The sequence below is a fragment of the Mobula birostris genome, chromosome 11 (genome assembly GCF_030028105.1).
Source record: "Mobula birostris isolate sMobBir1 chromosome 11, sMobBir1.hap1, whole genome shotgun sequence".
Classification (NCBI taxonomy): domain Eukaryota; kingdom Metazoa; phylum Chordata; class Chondrichthyes; order Myliobatiformes; family Myliobatidae; genus Mobula; species Mobula birostris.
The window spans coordinates 16241454-16261250 of record NC_092380.1 but is presented as its reverse complement, the minus strand read 5'-3'; the positions used below and the strand labels follow the sequence as shown (position 1 = coordinate 16261250).

The following is a 19797-nucleotide window of genomic DNA, read 5'->3' as shown; positions in this document are numbered from 1 at the left end:
TAAATTGAGACCGTTTGGTCTATCAGATGATGTAAGGTATTTCCAGGAAGATTTCAAAGAAGGGCAAGGATGCTATTGCTAATATCTTGGATAGTATTTATACTTCGATAAGCATTCCACCAGCCTTTCTTTTTGTGGACAGATAGGTGCAGTTTTTTCAATATTGTAACACATATCATATATTTTTTTGCCTGAAGGATTTTGATGGGAACCTAAGGCCATAAAAGGTGATGTATAAATCCAGGTTTATGTCTCTCCAATAGAGGTTGGTTAGTGGGATTAAGATGCAAAGAGCCATCCGTTCATACAGCAGGAAAGTTGTGTGTGAGATCTGTGTCAATGGATGATGGCTGAATTCCCTCCTTGATAGGTAGCTCAGGATCGGAGTTTACAATGTGGCTCATCAACTATATCTGTGCTTTAACTGAGTGGTGAAACATGTTGGAGGGAACTGAAGATGAAAATCTTGAACAGAAACACAAGAGATTCTGCAGATGCTGGACATCTTGAATAGCACAGGCAAAATACTGGAGGAACTTGACAAATCAGGCAGTACCTCTGGAGGGGAATAAACATTGGACATTTAGGGCCGAGTCCCTTCAGGACTGAGATGTTGACTGTTTAGTCCCCTCCACAGATGCTGCCTGACTTGCAGAGTCCTCCAACATTTTGTGTGTATTATTGAATGGAGTTTTGTGTGTAACTTCGTGAATGATGAAACTGGGGATACATACAACTTTAAAGAAAACGCAGTTCCAGAAAAGGACAGGCAATGTGTCTTTGAGGCAGCTGAAAAGTAATTTTTGAATTTGTCTTCTCAAAATTCTTAGAGTAGTAATTTTTTTTGCTGCTCCTAGTAGATAATTTTTGGTTCAGATGGGTTGTATACTCTGGTGCACAACGTATCAGAATTCTGTGAAACAGAGTGTCTTTTTTAATCAGTCGTTTGATTGTCACATCTACTCATTCTTTCCTTGCATCAGGCAAGCAGAACTCGTCATCTTTGTCTGGTATGGTGACACCTCAGAAGAGGTCAGCCCTTTCAGTCACATTCGGAGGCAGCAGTCAGTCCTCTCCAGTTAAAATGCCAGATGCGGACCCAATTGATGTTGCAGCGCACTTGCAGCTTCTGGGAGAATCACTGAGCCTCATCGGCCATCGACTGCAAGAAACTGAGGTGAGATGTGTGTGAAGTGATGGAAGAGATGAGAAACATCTACGTAACAACTTAAGGAGCATGATAGGCACAAAATTAATTTGAAATTTCATCTTTGATTTTCCACACCATGGCCTTGTGTTCCTCATGCAAATTTTGAAGACTTCAATATCACCAAGCATTGGTGTTTTGGAGTTGGAGCAGAAGTGTGTTTTGCAGCAGCAACCCATGACTATTCCAAAACTGTGTTGATGTTATTTCCTTAATGATGTCTGATGGGAACAAGAACAGAACCTGAGGTCTTCCTGTTTTTACCTCACTGCTGGATCTATTTAAGACAAGAGGGAGAAAGGAATAGAAGGGTGTGCTGGTTACTGTGGAGGAAGCTTTGTGGAGTTTAGCCCAAGTGGATCAAATGGCTTGTTTCCGTGCTGTAAACGTTTGTGTAATTGTTAAGTTTTTAACAAATACCATCATCAAATTCTAATAACTGCGTTGCAATAAGTTCTACCTTCAATAGATAGGAAGCCCTCAGAAAGCAAGTGCACATTCAGGGCTGAAAGATTTGAGTTGCTTTGAATTTATGGAGCACCTCATTATGGGCTTCAGTTCTTTCTTTAAAAATTAAATCTATTCTGGAGAACACAGGCCTTCCTTCTTTGGGATGAGTATTGAAATGCAGATAAGATTCATAAAATAACAGTCTACTTTGTTTGCTGGCGCTGATATAGAACATTGTTCCCAGTTTCAACAGGGGTGGAATTCAAAATATAAAAATACTATTATTCACATTGAATGTGTGTTACAGTTCTTGGCCTTGCTGTATGCCCACATCAACATGCATTATAATTTATGTTCAAAAATGGAGCCACATCTGACTTAGCCTTCTTTCCAACAAGGTCACAAGATAGCTGTGACTGAGTTCAAGGATGTTACTGCTAATTTAGTTTCACTGACGTCATGGCAAAGAGATTGTTCAGCGATAGTACAAATTAGAGATTACATCTAAGACCCCCTTTGTCCCACTGTTTTTGCAACTCATTTGTTATTAATTAAACCATGAGGAATTGCATTTTACTTTAAAACCTAAAGATGTCTTAGGCTGTTGAGTACTTATTGAATTTCTAAAATGGATAGTTTAAAACTATTTTTCTCTTTTTTAGGGTATGGTGGCAGTGTCTGGGAGTCTCTCTGTCTTGCTGGATTCCATAATCTGTGCACTGGGTCCATTAACTTGCCTCACAGCACAGGTTGATCATCTTAATGGCTGTCCAAAAGAAACTCTTGTGAGTTTTTCTTTCTCCTGCATTTTCCAAATGATATGCTAAAGGGTCCGAAAAGCATTTCCCACCCGACAAGCTTCCTAATCTGCTTGCAGAAATTCAAGTCAGTTAAGATCAGTGCCTCTCTGTTCTCGGATAAACCTAGTGAGTGGGAGACTGCCAAGTACATTGAGACTGTGTGGCATTAACATCCAGTTTCATCTTTCCTGTTGCATGGCATTAGCGGTGAAGATCCTCAGTTCTGTGAGGAAACTAGTGAGCTGAGAACTGATTAGTTCAGAACTGAAAAAGGAGATTTAAGAGGGATGCTGAACATTTTAATTGTTTTTATATTGTAAGTAGGAAAATTTTTCCTTTGATGATTGATTAGTAAGCTGTGTGTACATATTTTGTATTTCCAAACAATATAGGAAATAATTCAGCTGATGGAGTCCATGCCAACTCAGACCAATCCCGTTTCCACCACATAGTTCTGCGTAACCACGTCTCCCTCACATGCCATCAACCACACTCTGACTCTCCAAGCACCCACCTTTATTTGGGGCAACGCAGTAGACAATTAACTTCTGAACCGCTTCTTGTGAGATGTGGGGGGGAAACTAGAGCACCAGGGTACTTGCACGTAAACACATTTGGGCATGATGGGAATGTACAATCTCTGTGCACAGATAGTCCCAGAGGTGACAATCAAACTCGGATTACTGGAGCTATGAGGTGTCAGCACTAACTGCTGTGCCATGATGATGTCTGGTGCCCAAGGTAATTTTCACATCACCCAGAGGGACAAAAGGGAAACTTTAATTCTGGCATGCATTGTTTTGGGAAAATTTCAGTACTAATTTGTGATTTCCCCCTTGTCTTGTCAATGACAAGTGGAGGATAAAGTTTTCCACTGGCTGTACTTGTACCTCAGACAATAGAAAATGGTTATGGTAATGGTGGGAAAATTTCAGTACTAATATTCAAAGGTGAATTAAATATTTAATTGCAGAGAAGAAAATTAGAGGCACTGTAAAGAATCTAGCTGAAGGAATTGGATAGCTTTTCCAAAAGTGGCACAGTAGACCAAATGGTGATCTTCGGTGCAGCTTCGTCTGTGGGTCTGTGCAGCTGTTGCTTAAGGTGATGGGCGGCAAGCTGAGAGACTATTGTGGATAACTTGTGATTTCCCCCTTGTCTTGTCGATGAGAAGTGGAGGATAAAGTTTCCCACTGGCTAGACTTGTACCGCATATAATAAAAAATGGTTATGATGGTTGGACATTAATCATTTCAGCCTCAGGGCATCACTGGAGAAGTTTCTTAGGCCTGACAGAGAGAAACTGGAGAGAAACAATATGACAGGTGAAAGTGGGAGGGGGAGGGATGAAGTAAGTAGCTTGGAAGTTGATTGTTGATTTTCATCAATCAACTTCTTGGCTATTTACTTCATCCTTTTTCCCTCTCGGTTTCACCCTCCCCCTCCCCCACCTTTTAAATCTACTCCTCATCTTTTTTTCTCCAGTTCTGCTGAAGGGTCTTGGCCTGAAACATCGACTGTACTTTTTTCTGGCCTGCTGAGTTCCTCCAGCATTTTGTGTGTGTTACTTGGATATCCAGCATATGTAGATTCTCTCTTCATGAAATACTCTTTGTTTTTACTTGTTAAATTTTATCTGCTGTGTGTTTGTTCACTTTACTAGCCTGTCGCTATCTTTGTGATGTCTATTACTTTGAACCGTACTGCCAAGCTTTGTTTTGTTCACAGATTTGGAAATTGGGCATGTGACATTTAAGTCTAAGTCATTAATAAATATGAAGAAAAGCATTGCTCCTGGTACCAACCCTTGGCAATCATCACTGTGTACACTTCTCTCTAATCCAACCATTACCAAATGCACTTTGTGCTTGTCACTAAGCCAATTCAGTGCCTATAGGACTTTCACTGGTACTTCTTCAACTCCAGAATGACATTGACTATTCATGGAACTCCCTAATGGCGTTGTCAGAATAATTCAATAGAAGATCAGTAATGATTCCAGAAGGTTTATCACCATCTTTTCAATTGCAAATAGGGGTAGGGAGTAGTGGTGGGCAGGGTTCAGCATCATCTTACCAGAAAAGACCATGATGGCTTTCCAGGCAATCGCAATTCCTCATCTATTTCCCTGAAGCCTAGTAACTTCCTGCTGAGTCTTTTGCCATCCACCTCTGAGTGCTCTACTTTGCTCCCACAATCCCCCCCTGGTGAGGTAGGGTTGGTAGCTCAGTTGGCTGTTGTAAATTGCCATTAGCGTGTAGGTGGATGGCAAGAGAATCAGTGGGAGGTTACTGAGCACGTAGAATGTGCAAACTCCACACAGAGAACAAGACCCAGATGTTAAAACCAAACCTGGATTGCTGGAACTGAGCCATACAACCTCCAGCCTCACTGTACTGTTCAGTGGTTCTTGGAAAGCTAGAAAGCAATAGGTCACACCCATCATAAATAGTGTGTGTGTGTGTGTGTGTGCGCGCGCCCTTAACTCCTGGTGGAGTTGTCGGGTCGCCGACAAGCTTTTTTGGTATGCTCATCGTACGGCGTGTCTTGGGCATCTGAAATGAACTTGAGACCTCTTGCCCTGAAGTCCAGCGCTGATGCCACTGTGCCACCAGCCGGCGTTAATAGGACTGAGATCAATTTGCTCATTGTCTTCCATAACAACTACAGCTTTGTTTTGTCTTCCATAATAACTACAGCTTTCTAATTGTATTGTTTTTATTCACCCAGGCTCACACACTGGATAACATTGCTTATATCATGCCAGGACTTTGACCTTGAGAGATGTTTGGGACTGGATCAATAGCAGAAAACTGAATATATTGTAGATAAAGATTGTTCACTGCTGAATAGCATGTTTGAATTGTACCCTTTCCTATAGTACTGTAATTATTGTTAAATGTTGTAAAAAAAACCTGCTTTGAAATAGTTGAGACAAGGCAAGCCCAGGAGCATGCTGGGAAGAAGGTGCATTTCTTGAAGGGATCATTGGGTTTAACGTTGATCTACCAGGGATCACTAATGCCAAATATGAACACCAATGCTGGACCACCTTCTGCTAAAACATGATTGTTTCCACGGGTATGCATCATTTTGTAAGTTGGTAATGCTAAATGTAAAAAAAACACACCTCCAATTCTGGAATAGAAGAAAACACTGGAAACATTTAACAGGTTATTCACCAACTAAAGAACAAAGTAAGAGGGTGCTGTGATGAAAGGTCAAACCCACCTTTTGTTTCAGTTGATGAGCAACCTGTTGTGGACTTGCAGTGTTTTGTATTTTATTTCATTATTTTATAGCACTGAAAATGCAGCTTCTCAATGGTTCCTGCTCATTCCTTGTGATAAACGGCCTTCAAATGGGCTCTGTTCAGTTGTCTTGTGGACTTGTCCTCTGGTAAAGTGCCCATTGTGAAGGCATTTAGCTGAGGAACATAATATTTTGTGGAATTACTATTATCCATGACTGATTTTACTACTTCAAAATAATTCTAAAACCTGATTTGAGCAAGCTGAATCCTGTATAATTGCGTCTGTCTATCTTGCATTTACTTGTGAATCCTTGCCTCCTCCGGTCCTGTGCAACCTAACTAGAATGAAAACAGCAAATGATGGAAATTCTCAGCAGGTCAGGCAACATCTGTGGAGAGAGGAGCAAAGTTATCCATTTCAGATTGATGATCTTTTGTCAGAATTTGACTGGTACCTGGTTCTGAAGTGTCTCAACAGTGAATATCATATTTGATCTAATCAAATCTTTAGCAGTTTGCAAATATGCACTTCTCAGCTGGATCATTGGGTGGTGGTCAGGAGAGAGACTGTTGACCTTTTAGAGTATTCCATACTGCCTTTTGTGCCTATATAGCTCTCCGAAAGTGCTATCCAATCATTCTGATTCCCTTGTCCTTTATCATTGCCCATATCTTACCCTATCAAATTTTACTTTTCAAGCAGTAAATACAGATCCTCAATCTGCTGAATTAAAAAAATTACTTTTAATACCTTGCCAACTATTTTCTGTCTGCATTTACTAGTTGATGTTTCTTATGCTACTAGTAATGTATTTTAATTTCACCAATAAAATTCAACTCTTCTGATCCAAGGACAATTCAAAATTCTCAAGTTTTTCCATGTGCTAAAATACCACATTCAGGCTCCTATTCTATTAAATCTCTCTTCTAAAGTTTTTCTCCCCCTTCAACTGAGGGCCTTGTCATCACCCTTGTTTTTTTTAAATTTCTGTGTGAACATTATAGAACATTAAAGAAGTGGCATTATAAATTGTATTTTCAGAATATGTTAGTAGCTCCAGTAATAAATAACCCATTTCACTAATTGGTGTTGTGTGCAGGACTAGGAGGTTCAGTGGGTTAAATGCTGCTGTGACAACATTCAGTATTTTATAAATTTATGATATTTCTTAATTTAAAGTAGCTATATATTTGCTGTGATGCTCTGTATTGGAAGGAAAGTAATAATATTTCCTGTTTACTGTCCAGTGTTCTTTTCTCCAGACTTTACTTTAGTAAAGTCAATATGTCTGAAACTTTTGTACAGCCTCTGTAGCCTATAAACAACTATATAAAAGGCATTAACCTTCAGCTTTTTCATCCCATGTTGAAAAAGCTACACTCATTGAGAGATTGATACATTCAAAGCTCATGATTTTGTCCTTTGTAATAATTTAAAACATCAAAAATTGTGTTAAACAGGCTCTGAACTATTTTAGTGATTAGTACCATTTGTAACAGTACTTAGTTATTTAATTTGTTTGCAAGCAACATGATTGTCCCACTGTAAAGCTTGGTAGTTTCCCAGTATTTCCCTAATGGTTATATTACTTTAAAACCATTAATTGTTTCCCAACCCAATGGAGGGAGTTGTACTTGGATAAGATCAGTGAAACAGACCACAAAAGACCACCGGGGTCAAATGTTAACTGAAGAATTGTTGGCTGGATCACTATCACTATTTTCTACCATATCTTCAGTTAATTCACATTTTAATGAGTGATTTTAAAAAAATTCTCCTTGTAAGCCAATTTTTCTCCCTCAATGCAACCAAATAGATGAATGCATGTGACTGCACGAATCTCCCTATATGAAAATGCTTGTGCTACAAGTTGATTAGTATAATCACTTGCTTCCTGGGAAACATTTTAAAGGATTAAATGCCATTCTCAATTTGAAGGTCTTTGATATTACTGTAAAAGATCAAACTTTAATTCTAGAAATGTGGGAATACATCTGGCCTGAACTTGCTTAGGCTCACCTGTGAGAAGCTGGGTATTTGTTGCATCAAATCCATTTTAATAATAGTTGGATGAAAATATGAACCTATCCAGTTTTTGCCTCAGTAGGTATCTCTCGTAACTGAAGTGGCATGATTTGAAAAGCACTTTAGTGTGTGTGAAACAACTTGTTTTACTTCCTCTGTAGGTAATTTTATTTTCACAGATTCAACTTAGATGTAAATTCAATTATGCTTTGCTGAGCTTTGAAGTATTTTTGGTCAATTAGTTTGGAGGGATGTAGAAATAAACAGGGGATGTTCATCCCCTGCTTTGCCACTTAATTATATTGTGACAGATCAGCATCTTAGGTTCCATCTGCATGCCATGGTTCAGTAACCATTAGTACTCTTACATAATAAAGGTATGTCAATTTCAGTTCTGAAACTTATAATTAATATGTTTTGTGGGAATGAGGGAGAGGCGGGAAGTTTCAGATTCCTGTTTTATTTTTTGTAAAGAAGTATTTTATGACAGTCCTAACTCTTATTTTTAAAGCTGGGCGACCACCCCTCCCCCACCTTACATATTCTAGTCGCTACTCTTACAACTTCCTTTTCTGCTTCCATTGAAGTGCAATGTGTCCTCTGTAAGCACAGTCAGGAGATGGAACAAGAGGTGACCCTTGATATCTAATTGTCCACAGATGAAGTTGCGCTTTCAAACTCTTCATGAAAAGTGCCGTACATTTACTCTGCTGTGCGGTAACACCACCTACAAGCAACAAATCCACAATTCAAATTACTTGCATGCATTATTTTGAAGGCTTTTAACTTTCAGAGTACAAAGGAACTCCATATCCCAGAAGTTGCATTGCTGAGGAGGTACCAGTGTCCTATTTCCCTTCTGTACATATCGAGGCTGAGTAATCTTTTGGCTTATTTATTGTAGCATGTGCATCTTTTACATCCAACAATTGTACCTTTAATAAGTGATGAGGTGTGTGAGACTAAATGTAATAGCAGTTAATTTGCAATACCTGGAACTTGCAGCGTAGAAGAATCCAAACAGCGGAGGGCACCAGATAAAGGGCTCCCCATAACTCAACACGTCCAGATATTGAAAGTTCAGAATGTGGCCTGTCATCAAATTAATGAAATAAATTGGAGTGGAACATTCAGTAATGAAGAACAACTTTGAAAATAAAAGATAATTATCATTTAACCCACTGATAAGAAATGGGATCTGAGTGGGTGTTCTAGTGTTCTGTTCTATTAGAGTTTACTTGCAAATACTCTTCACATTTCGGATCAGAATTTAGGGCCCAGCTCAAATAAAAGCCTCTGTCTGGCTAGCTAAAATCAGACAACAGGGAAAGGAGAAATGTTGATTGATACTATCAGGCTAAATCAATAGAAGAGATTTTTCGGGTGGTATGTTTTGAAGCTGAGTAGGGAGATAATACCCCATATCTAATCTGGGAATTGTAACCTGCTGCTGAGTGATAAAAACCTACTTCTCTGCTCAAAAAAAACACACTGAATTAAAACTAAATATGTAGCTTTCTATCACCAGTCCTCACTATGCATATCTCCCCCAGAAGAAACCACATGATAACAGTGAGATTTGCTGAACTGATTTTATCTTTTGTAGACATATAATTTGATTGGTCATATTGGTTTGTTTTCTGATACCACCATTGAATTGTAAGATCTGTTTATATCCAGAACAATTAACTTGTACAGTCCTCCTAATAAGTTGGGCATTTCTCTTTTAAAGGTTTATATATGTGTGTTTATTGTATCTTTTTTTTTAAAAAAAGCAAAGATTTAGAATATTTGTTGTTTTTACTTTGAGCTTTTATAAAAAGTTCTTCCCCGTCTTTCTTGACTTGCACACAGTAAACTGTAGCTGTACTGTATGCTATATAAATAGATCACGAGTTTTTGTATTCTTCAGTCTGTTTCTCGTTCTTTCAGTAAATTGTACCCATTGTTGATATTATTAGTAATGGAAACATAGGAAACACAGGTATAATAATACATTGACTATTGGAAAGTTGATCTATCCAAAGTAACCAATTACACATTTATTAATGCTTGAATGGCAAATAATATCAGTGATCATTTAAAAGATGTCAGTCTACAATTATACTGAAAACTATATACATCAGCCACTAGATACAAGGCAGACATTAATGGGAAAGAAGACCTGAGTTCTTATCAACACACACAAAATGCTGGAGGAAATCAGTAGGCCAGGCAGCATCTGTGGAAAACAGTAAACCGTCAACATTTTGGGCCAAGACCCTTCATCAGGACTCATAATTATTATAATGTTTTTCACATTTTCAGATGTACCTTTCACTTTTTTTGCGATAGTCCCTGCATCGAATTTGTTCCTGTGCAGTAATAACCATTCATGCAAAGATAAGATTAGTGACCCTCTCATTACCTCAATGACTCTTAATGACCCTCATATGATTGCTAGGCCTTTAAACAACTCAGAGTTCATGCTGGAAGACTACCCACCATGGAACAGAACTGAAGAAGCCTCTCTGATGAGTGGCAAAACATCTTCTAGACAACACAGCAAGTCCATTTGCCTTGTTTTACTACAGCTTGATATACAATGACCTGGATGACTAAGAACCTTCATAGACAGACCAGATGATCTGTTTTAGAAAAGTAGGGTGAGAAAATATATGCTCCAGACAAGGATTAACTCCGTGTTTCTTCAAATGAAAGCCCTGTTTGTTATCTCAAGTTGTCCTAAAAGAGTCTTTACTCCAGTACTCAAATCTTCTCATAGTAACAACCAACATATCATTTGCCTGATGTAGGGCATTGTCTGCACTGCCTTGTCCAGCTCACACTTTCAGCAGGTTTGTGTTTTGAAGCCCAATAATGAGTTTTTTAAAGTATCGATGGGACAGAGGGCTACCACCTTTGTTATTGAGTGAGAGGACAGGGAAAGACAGTAAATTAACTTGAGTACATCATCAAGTCAGAAAGAAACAAGGAAATAGGAAGAAACTAAACTGAAAAGAGGCAAAACAAAATAGTAAACAATCTAAAATTCAAAACTTTTGAAATTGATGTCTGAAACAAGACTCAGGTAATTGATCATCGGGTCAAACAGTACAGAAACAGGTGCTATGATCCACTAAGTGAATGCTGACCACCAAGTGACCATAGAAACATCTCATTTTATTTTTCTCATATTCCCATTAATTTCCCTGGATTATGTCTCTTACTTACAAGGGACAATTAGCAATAGCCAGTTAACCTGCTAATCTACACATGGGAGGAAATCCACAGCTATTCAGGGAAAATGGAGACAAATCATAGGAAGACTGTGTAAACTACTCTCAGACAGAACCAATGGTCAGGATTGAATATGGTTTGTTGGAGATGGGAGGCAGCAGATCCACCAGAAGTGCTGGTTTAGTTGGACGTTGGTTTATTCCAACCTTGCTGCTGACTACAACCTGCGACTTGGGTTATATTTTCTTTAATTTCTGCCTTGCGCTCAGTTTCATCTGGTCAGCCTTGGAAAGCATTACATAGCAAACTGCCTGATGGGAACAGGTGCTTGAATTTCACATCAGATAATTACCCAGTGATTGCCAATATCCTTACAATTTCTATCAAGCAGGTAATGCTAATACAGGTCAATTTAGTACAGGTGTTGGATTAGAATCTTAAGGATGAAATGGCCATGTACTTGGATTAAAGAGAAAATAGCCAGGATAGCCAAGATAAATGCGATTGGAGTTTTAAGGTTGTAAATAAAACCAGTTGACAAGAATTGCACATGGACTCTGGAAAAGATGTTCACAAGGTATTCAATGAGGAAATATTAAGTCATAAAGTGAAATAATTCCAAACAGGATTTAGAATTGGAAAGCAAGAGGAAAACAAAAGATCAGAGCAGATTTTCAAGCTGCTTAGATGTGAATGACCTAAACTCCAATTTAGGTCATTCCTGCTCACTGTGCAGGATCAACAATTGACAAGAACATCTGCAGGGAGTCCTTCAGATTATAAATATTGTATCAAGATAAGTGAAAATCAAAAATTGCAGATGTGGAAACGTGAATTTAAAAACAAAATGCTGGAAATATTTAGCAGGCCAGGTGGCATTTAGAAGGGCAGAATTAATGTCTCAGTATAAAGATATTTTCTTTTTATTATCAAATAACCAGATTTTAATCGCTATGATGTAACATTAACAACAAAATTGCAAAGAAACCTTTTCACTGAACCAGCATAGGCTCGATGAGTTGAATGCCGTCCTATATTAAAATTAAGACTGATGAAAGAATACTAGATACAAGCAAGAAAATGGTGGTGGTGGGGGGGGGGGGTGAAGATACCATTGCAAGTGCAGTAGACTGAAAAGTGTTTTTTGTACTTTTGCATGATTTAATATTTAGACAATTGATTAGGATTTTAATTGATTGCAAATGTAATTGGCACTGATGAATTACCGTAGATTTTAAGGTGCCAAAACGAGTAATCCTATCAGTTTGTCAAATCAAAATTGCACTGGTGGGACTGCAACAATTGACTCATCCTGGCATCTCACCCTTTCCACAGAGTGTTATAGAATATACTCCACTTTCCTGGCTGAGTGCAATAGTAACAACCAAAAAAAAGCTCTACCATCCAAAACAAAGTACTATGCTTTCTTTGCACTGCGACATTACTATAACTATTCATTCCTTCCAGCTCTGTTTCATCCTGACCACATGAAAATGCACTGCAATTATTTTAGTAGCGTTGTTCCGATGGCATCTCACAATCCCACAATCGAATTCGAGAGCAGCAAGTCTGAAGTAAATCATGAACAAAACTTATTCCCATTACCCAAGTAGATATTTCCAATTTGATCCCTTTCCTTTCTTAAAAAAATGGTCGAAATCTAATGCAATATAATTAAAGCTTCAGAGTGATCCGAAACATTAACGTCATTTCTCTTAGCATAAATGCTGCCTGACCCTTTGAGTATTTCCAGCATTTTTATTCCCCTTCAAGATATATATTTTCAACCAAACAGAACAAACTCTTCTTTCAATGACCCCTTTGCTCGGCCTCCTGTGTCAAATGACCTCTTCCTCTACCGCAAACCTTAAATTCATATCAAACCATAAAGGTTTATAACGTGGTCATTTGAAAAATCCTTGTCCATCTGCCCAAAAAATATGGACGGTTTAGGATCATCCCACTTTCCCCATTCTTTCTTTGCAGATTGCATTCTTTAAATATTCATAAAGTACTTAAAAAATAAAGGGACCTTCCTCCACAGATCTAATTCATTTAAGATTGTGAACCCTAACTCCAGTTACCAGCTCCACCTGTTGCTCCCCTAAGGCTGCAGGGGGCGCTGTATTATACACAAAGCCCACCCTCCGCCCCACGCCAAAACCCTCCGTTGCAGCTTCCAAAAACAATGGGGCGTGACTAAAATGAAACGGAAAATATTATTAAAAAGTAGCGGATCCATTCCTTTACGGTCAGTATCGGTAATGTGAGTGGAGATCAGGGATTGATTATTTTGAAAGATATCTGATTTTGTCTCACCCTCTCACGACACCCAGTGCCCATGAGGCCTTGCGGTGGCGGTTAGCTCACGTGACCCGGGTCAGCTGACAGCTGGTGCGTTCGTTCTCTCGCTCGGCGGAGATGGAGTTTCTCTACGGCAATCCCTTCAGCACCCAAGTCGGTCAGCGAGTTGGTAAGGAACGCGATAGCGCACTAGCATGAAGCAGTGGGGAGGGTTCTGCTGAAAGCAGCAAAGCTGATTCACTTCAAACTCAATTTCAGAAGCTGTCAGTTGCATTGAGAAAGGATTTTGATGGCCAAAGTTCGGGCCACAAATGATTGACAACAACGCGGGCCAATGGGACGGTAGTGTTTTGGTGTTAGCCAATGTGGCGTGCGATAGGCGGTGCTTATGAAGTTGATTGAAGGTTCCGGGTAAAGTGGGCGGACTTTTGAAGCTGTAGGTTTAGGGACCAGACTTAAAATGTTAAAACACTAGAAACTGCAGATTGTGGAACTTGAGGTAGCAAACTACTGCTGGAGGAACTCAGCAGGTCAGGCAGCACCTGTGGGGGCAAATGGATAGCCAGTGTTGGGGTTGAGATCTGTAAACAAAAACACTACAGAGGTTGAAAATCTGAACCGAAAACCCGAATGTTCGAGATTCTCAACTGGCCAGGCAATTTCTGTGCAGAGAGAAGAGCGAGAGCAGTTCCTTTTGGGTTGATGAACATTCAGATGAAAAGTCATCAAGCTGAAATGCTGTTCTGTTTCTAGAGGCTGCTTGACCTGAGTATCAGCAGTTCTCTGTTTTACTAAAAATATTTATTTCAGGGATTCATTTAAGATTGTGCAATTAAAATACCCAGAGTTCTAATTTCACCACAGGCTTCATGTCATCTAGTCTTAAAAATACTCAGTGACTCAGCATCCACTGATTTCTGGTCTGGAGAATACTAGCGTTTAATATCCTTCTTAAAAGAAGAATTTCCTTGTTGCACCCCTTTTTATCCAGACCCTGTGTCACATCAGTGGGAATATCCTCAAGGCATCTACTCAATTGAATTCTCTCAGAACTCATTGTATCTTTTGTTTAGAGGTACAGCACAGTAAAAGGCTCTTCTGCCCCACCGAGCCTGTGTAACCCAATTACACCCAGGTGACCAATTAGCCTACTAACCTAATCATCTTTGAATGTGGAAGGAAACCCATACGGAGAACGTACGTCCTTACAGGCAGTGGCGTGAATTGAACCCAGATCGCTAGCGCTGTAGTAGTGTTGTGCCAACCACTACGCTGCTGTGCAATCTTGACTGTTTTGAACTAAGTCATCTTTTATTCAGAAATCCCATGAGAGGGATTCTTCAAGAGAGGGTGCCTTTGTTTCAGCGGCCAATTTTCTGAGCTTTCTTTGCATTTGGAGCTGTTGGAAGGTTGAGCAACTGAACTGTGGCCCTGTAGTTCAGGGGCAGGGGAGAAAACAAATATAGTTATGATTGGGGATAGTGTAGTCAGGGGAATAGACACAATTCTTTGTCGCAAGGATCAGAGAGTCCCAAAGACTGTGCTGCCTTCCTTGTACCAGGGTTTGGGACATCTCATCTGATTTGCAGAAGATTTGGAATGGGAGGGGAAAGATACCATTGTTATGGGCCCTGTGGGTACCAACAATGTTGGAACAATAAGGGAAGATGTTACCCTGAGGGAATTTGAGCAGTTATGGACAAAATTAAAATGCAGAATCAAAAAGGCAAATTGGCACAGTTAATAAGAGCAGAGAACTAAATTTTGACTCAAAGATTGGTCGTAGGAGCAGCAGGTTTGAATTTGTAGATCATTGGCGCCAGTATTGGGGAAAGAGGGAGCGGTTCTGATGGAATAGGCTCCACCCATCCAAACCAAGCTGGGATCAGGATCCTGGAGAAGGCTGTGGATAGGGTTTTAAGCTAAGTAGCTCCAGGACAGCTAGTGTTGTTCTGGAGCTACATTTCTGCAAGAATAAGCACACAGCAGTTCCTCATGTTTTACTGTTAGAGTTAGCGTGTCTATCACCGAGCGGACACTGGAGCATGGCTGTGATAGGAGGGGCCAGTTTCCAATGCAGCGTGGACTTCAGTACGCCTGCTGCATCTCTGCCCTCTGCCATACCGCCTCCGGTGTCTCCTCCCCTGAGCGGCTGCAATGCGGCAAGATGTCCTGCTCTGTGCAACAACCAGTGCCATGCAGTTCCCCAACTGTCGGTGTTTCCAAGGAACCCGACTTGAGTATTCTACATTACTGACGTCCAACAGAGCCCTGCGATTACACAAAAAATAATTTGCACCGTTTGTTGGACCTTCTCTGGGTGGCTGTAGCAGGTGATGACACGGTATTCAACAAGCCCGTTCTAGGAGGTCGACCTTCTGTGCTTGGTGTTCTTAATGTCCAGCAGTGTCTTGTGATTAACAGAGGGATGTAAAGGATGAAAAATGACACCATTGGTTGGACCCAGAGAGGCTGCTGTGACCATGCACGCCTTTGTCTTGAAACTGCAAGGGTAAAAAGACCCTGATGGTGTTGTATATAAGTCTCCGTACAGTAGCCTCGACGTGGGGTACAAATTACAATGGGAGATAGAAAGGGCATCTAAAAATGGCAATGTTACGATGGTCATGGAGGATTTCAGTATGCAGGTAGGTTGGGAAAATCATGTTGATGCTGGATCCCAAGTGAAGGAATTTGTAGAATGCTTATGATTTGGCTTTTTAGAGAGAGCTTATGGTTGAGCCCACTCGGGGGTGGTGGGGGGGAGAAAGCAATTCTGGATTGTGCCTTGTGCGATGAACCCGTTTTGGTTAGGAAATCAGGAACCCTTACAAGAACCTTTAGTAGTCAATAATCATAATATGGTGAAATTCACTCTGTAGTTTGAGAGGGAGACACTTAAAATCTGATGTATCGGTATTATAGTGGAGTAAAGGATTCTTCAGAGGCATGAGAGGGGAGTTGGTCAGTTGATTGGAAGGGGACACTAGTGGAGATTGCAGAAGAACAGCAATGGCTGGTGTTTCTGGGAGTAATTGGGAAGAGACAGAATTAGTTTATCGCAAAGAAATATTTTAAAGGGAGAATGAGGCAATCGTGGCTGACGATAGTCATAGTCATACTTTACTGATCCCGAGGGAAATTGGGTTTCGTTACAGTTGCACCAACCAAGAATAGAGTATGGATGTAAATTATACCAGGAAATAAGTCCGTGACCAGCCTATTGGCTCAGGGTACCGGACCTTCCAAGGGAAGAGTTGTGAAGTTTGATGGCCACAGGCAGTAATGACTTCCTATGATGCTCTGTGTTGCATCTCGGTGGAATGAGTCTCTGGCTGAATGTACTCCTGTGCCCAACCAGTCCATTATGTAGTGGATGGGAGACCTTGTCCAAGATGGCATGCAACTTGGACAGCATCCTCTTCTCAGACACCACCGTCAGAGAGTTCAGTTCCATCCCCACAACATCACTTGCCTTACGAATGAGTTTGTTGATTCTGTTGGTGTCTGCTACCCTCAGCCTGCTGTCCCAGCACACAACAGCAAACATGTTAGCACTGGCCACCACAGACTCGTAGAACATCCTCAGCATCGTCCGGCAGATATTAAAGGACCTCAGTCTCCTCAGGAAATAGAGACAGCTCTGACCCTTCTTGTAGACCGCCTCAGTATTCTTTGACCAGTCCAGTTTATAATCAATTTGTATCCCCAGGTACTTGTAATCCTCCACCATGTCCACAAGGGAAGTCAAAGACAGGATAAAAGCAAAAGAGAAGGCATACAATACAGCAAAAATTAGTGGGAAGCTAGAGGATTGGAAAACTTTAAAACCAACAGAAGACAATTATAAAGACAATAAGTGGAGAAAAGATGAAATATGAAGGTAAGCTAGCCAATATAAAGGAGGGTACCAAATGTATTTTAGAGAAGGAAGATTGACTCGAGTCCGGTAGAAAATGTTGCTGGAGAGGTAGCAATGGAGGACAAAGGAATGTCCAACAAACTGATTGTGCATTAGTCTTTACTGCGGAAGACACCAGCAGCTTGCCAGAAATTCGAGTGTTGGGGCAGAAGCGAGTGTGGTCACTATTACTAAGGAGAAGGTACTTGAGAAGCTGAAATGTCTAATAAGTCACCTGGATCAAATGGACTACACCCCAGGGTTCTGAAAGAGGTAGCTGAAGAAATTATGGAGGCATTAGCAATGATCTTTCAAGAATTACTGGAGTCTGGAATGGTTCTGGAGGACTAGAAAATTGCAATAGTCAATCCACTCTTTTAAAAAAGGGGAGGCAGAGGGCAGGATATTATAGGCCTGTTGGCCTGACTTCAGTGGTTGAGGGTCGATTGTTAAGGATGAGGTTTCAGGGTACTTGGATGCACAAGATAAAATAGCCCAAAGTCAGCATGGTTTCCTTGGGGGAAATATTGGCTGACAAAAGTGTTGGAATGTTTTGCGGAAATAACAGGCAAGATAGACAAAGGAGAGTCAGATCTTGTATACTTGGATTTTCAGAAGGCCTTTGACAAGGTGTCACACGTGAGGCTGCTAACAAGATATGAGCCCATCGTTTTACAGTCTGTAGCCCAGGAAAGATACTAGCACGTACAAAATATTGGCTGACTGGTAGAAGGCAAAGAGTGGGAATAAAGCTGACCTTTTTGGCTGCCAGTGTTTCCACAGTATTCCACAGGGGTTGGTGTTGGGAACCATTTCGTTTCACATTACATGTCAGTGATTTGGATGAAGGAATTGATGGCTTTGCAACCGAGTTTGCAGAGATGAACAAAGATAGGTAGAGGAGCATGTAGATTGAGGAAGCAGGAAATCTGCAGAAAGACTTAGACAGATAAGGAGAACGGGCAAGGAAGTAGCAGATGGAATACAGTGTGGGGAAGTGTGTGTGTGTGCGCGCACACATTGGTAGAAAAAAAATATAGGGAGTGATGGGGAGTGAATTCAGAAATCAGAGGTGCAAAGGGACTTTGGAGTCCTAGTGCAGGATTCCCGAAAAGTTAACTCACAGTTTGAGTTAGTGGTAAGGAAGTAAAATGCAATCTTGGCATTCATTTTGAGGGGACTAGAATATTAAAGTACGGATGTGATGCTAAGGCTATCTAAGGCATTGTTCACGGCATTGGGAGTATTGTGAGCGGTTTTGGGCTCCATATCAAGGGAATGATGTGCTGGCGTGTGAATGGGTCCGTTGGAAGTTCACGGGGATAATCCTGGGAATGAAAGGGTTACCATATGAAGAGCGTTTGAAGGCTCTGGGCCTGTATTTGCTGGAGTTTAAAAAAATTGAGAAAGGATCTCATTGAAACCTACCAAGTATTGAAAAGCTTAGATGGGTGGACATGGAGATGATGTTTTTAGTAGTGGGAGAGTCTATAGGACCAGAGGGCACAGCCTCCGAAGAGAAGAACATCTCTTTAGAACTAAAATGAGGGTGAATTTTTCTAGCCAGAGGGTGCTGTGGAATTTGTTGCCATGGATGGCTGTTACAGGGCTGTCTTAAGGTTACAGGGAGAAGGCGAGAAGAAGGAAAAGAAGAGAGGTTAGCTTATTTGTCACATGTATATTGAAACATACAGTGAAATACGTTGTTTTGCGTCAAAACAAATCAGTGAGAATTGTGTTGGGTAAGACTTGCCAACGAAGCCCACAACTTACTAACCCTAAATCGTACCTCTTTTGAATGTGGGAGCAAACCAGGGCACACAAAAAAAGCCCCACGTGGTCACGGGGAGAGTGTACAAACTCCGATCTTACAGCTGGTGCTGGAAAGCCTGTTGCTAACTGTAATGCTATAAAACAGCCATGATTAAATGACAGAGGAGACTTGAAGAACCTAATGGTCTCATTCTGCTCAAATGGTCAGCGGTTCCAAGGCAAATCTTAAGATGGACAAACCTGTATTGAATACTCTAAATACATTCTCATTAAACTTGTTTATGCTTGTCATACAGGTTCTGTTATTGCTGTCCTCTTGTGATGAAAGCTAGCATTTCATCTGTCTTAATTAGTTCTTGTATCAGTTCAGTTTTGATGTTTTTGTCTGTTTGCTTTTTGTTTTGCTGCCAAATGTTTAACGTTTCTGAATGTTCTGAGATTGTGGAAATCTCAATTTCCACTTTACTTTGTTTCCTTAACCTTCCCCCCCCAAAAATGCTCTGAGTCATTGTTCCTTCGCTAGAAGGTAAGCACCTCAAAGTCAAAGTTGAGTTTATTGTCATATGCACCAGTACATGTATGCATAGGTGTGATATGTCTGTGAAGGAAATTATGATTTGCAGCATGAACATCTCTCAGGCTTTTAAGGAGATGAGAAAACACTGCATTTTATTTAGCTCATAAACATGAGAAAGTCTGCAGATGCTTGAAATGTGGAGGGAGGAGAAGATGGCACGACGCAGCGCGCGCGGCCGTTCCGAATGAATATCGATATGTGTAACTAGGGGCCGTGCATCAATCCAGATTTGATGGGGACAGCCGTGAAAGCATAGAGGAACATCTGGAGTAACTTCTGAAATGCCT

At 40.5% G+C, this 19797-nt stretch overlaps 2 protein-coding genes across 6 annotated transcripts in view; both read left to right on the top strand.

Moving 5' to 3' along the window:
* hmgxb4a (HMG box domain containing 4a) overlaps positions 1 to 9627 on the top strand; it is a 62325-nt gene extending 52698 nt beyond the window's left edge. For all 3 annotated transcript variants that reach the window (XM_072271752.1, XM_072271754.1, XM_072271753.1), the window contains 3 exons: positions 984 to 1177; positions 2320 to 2442; positions 5188 to 9627. In XM_072271752.1, the coding sequence (XP_072127853.1) occupies positions 984 to 1177; positions 2320 to 2442; positions 5188 to 5232 (362 nt within the window). In that variant the 3' untranslated portion in view covers positions 5233 to 9627. The remainder of the gene's footprint in view (positions 1 to 983; positions 1178 to 2319; positions 2443 to 5187) is intronic.
* A 3685-nt stretch (positions 9628 to 13312) lies between these two features.
* Positions 13313 to 19797, top strand: part of tom1 (target of myb1 membrane trafficking protein) — a 123351-nt gene continuing 116866 nt past the window's right edge. Inside the window, exon 1 of one of the 3 annotated variants that reach the window (XM_072271750.1) lies at positions 13313 to 13428. In XM_072271750.1, coding sequence (XP_072127851.1) covers positions 13377 to 13428 — 52 coding nt within the window. In that variant the 5' untranslated portion in view covers positions 13313 to 13376. Of the gene's footprint in view, positions 13429 to 17010; positions 17143 to 19797 lie in introns of those variants that run through there. The other 2 variants (XM_072271748.1, XM_072271749.1) reach the window with 2 other exon arrangements.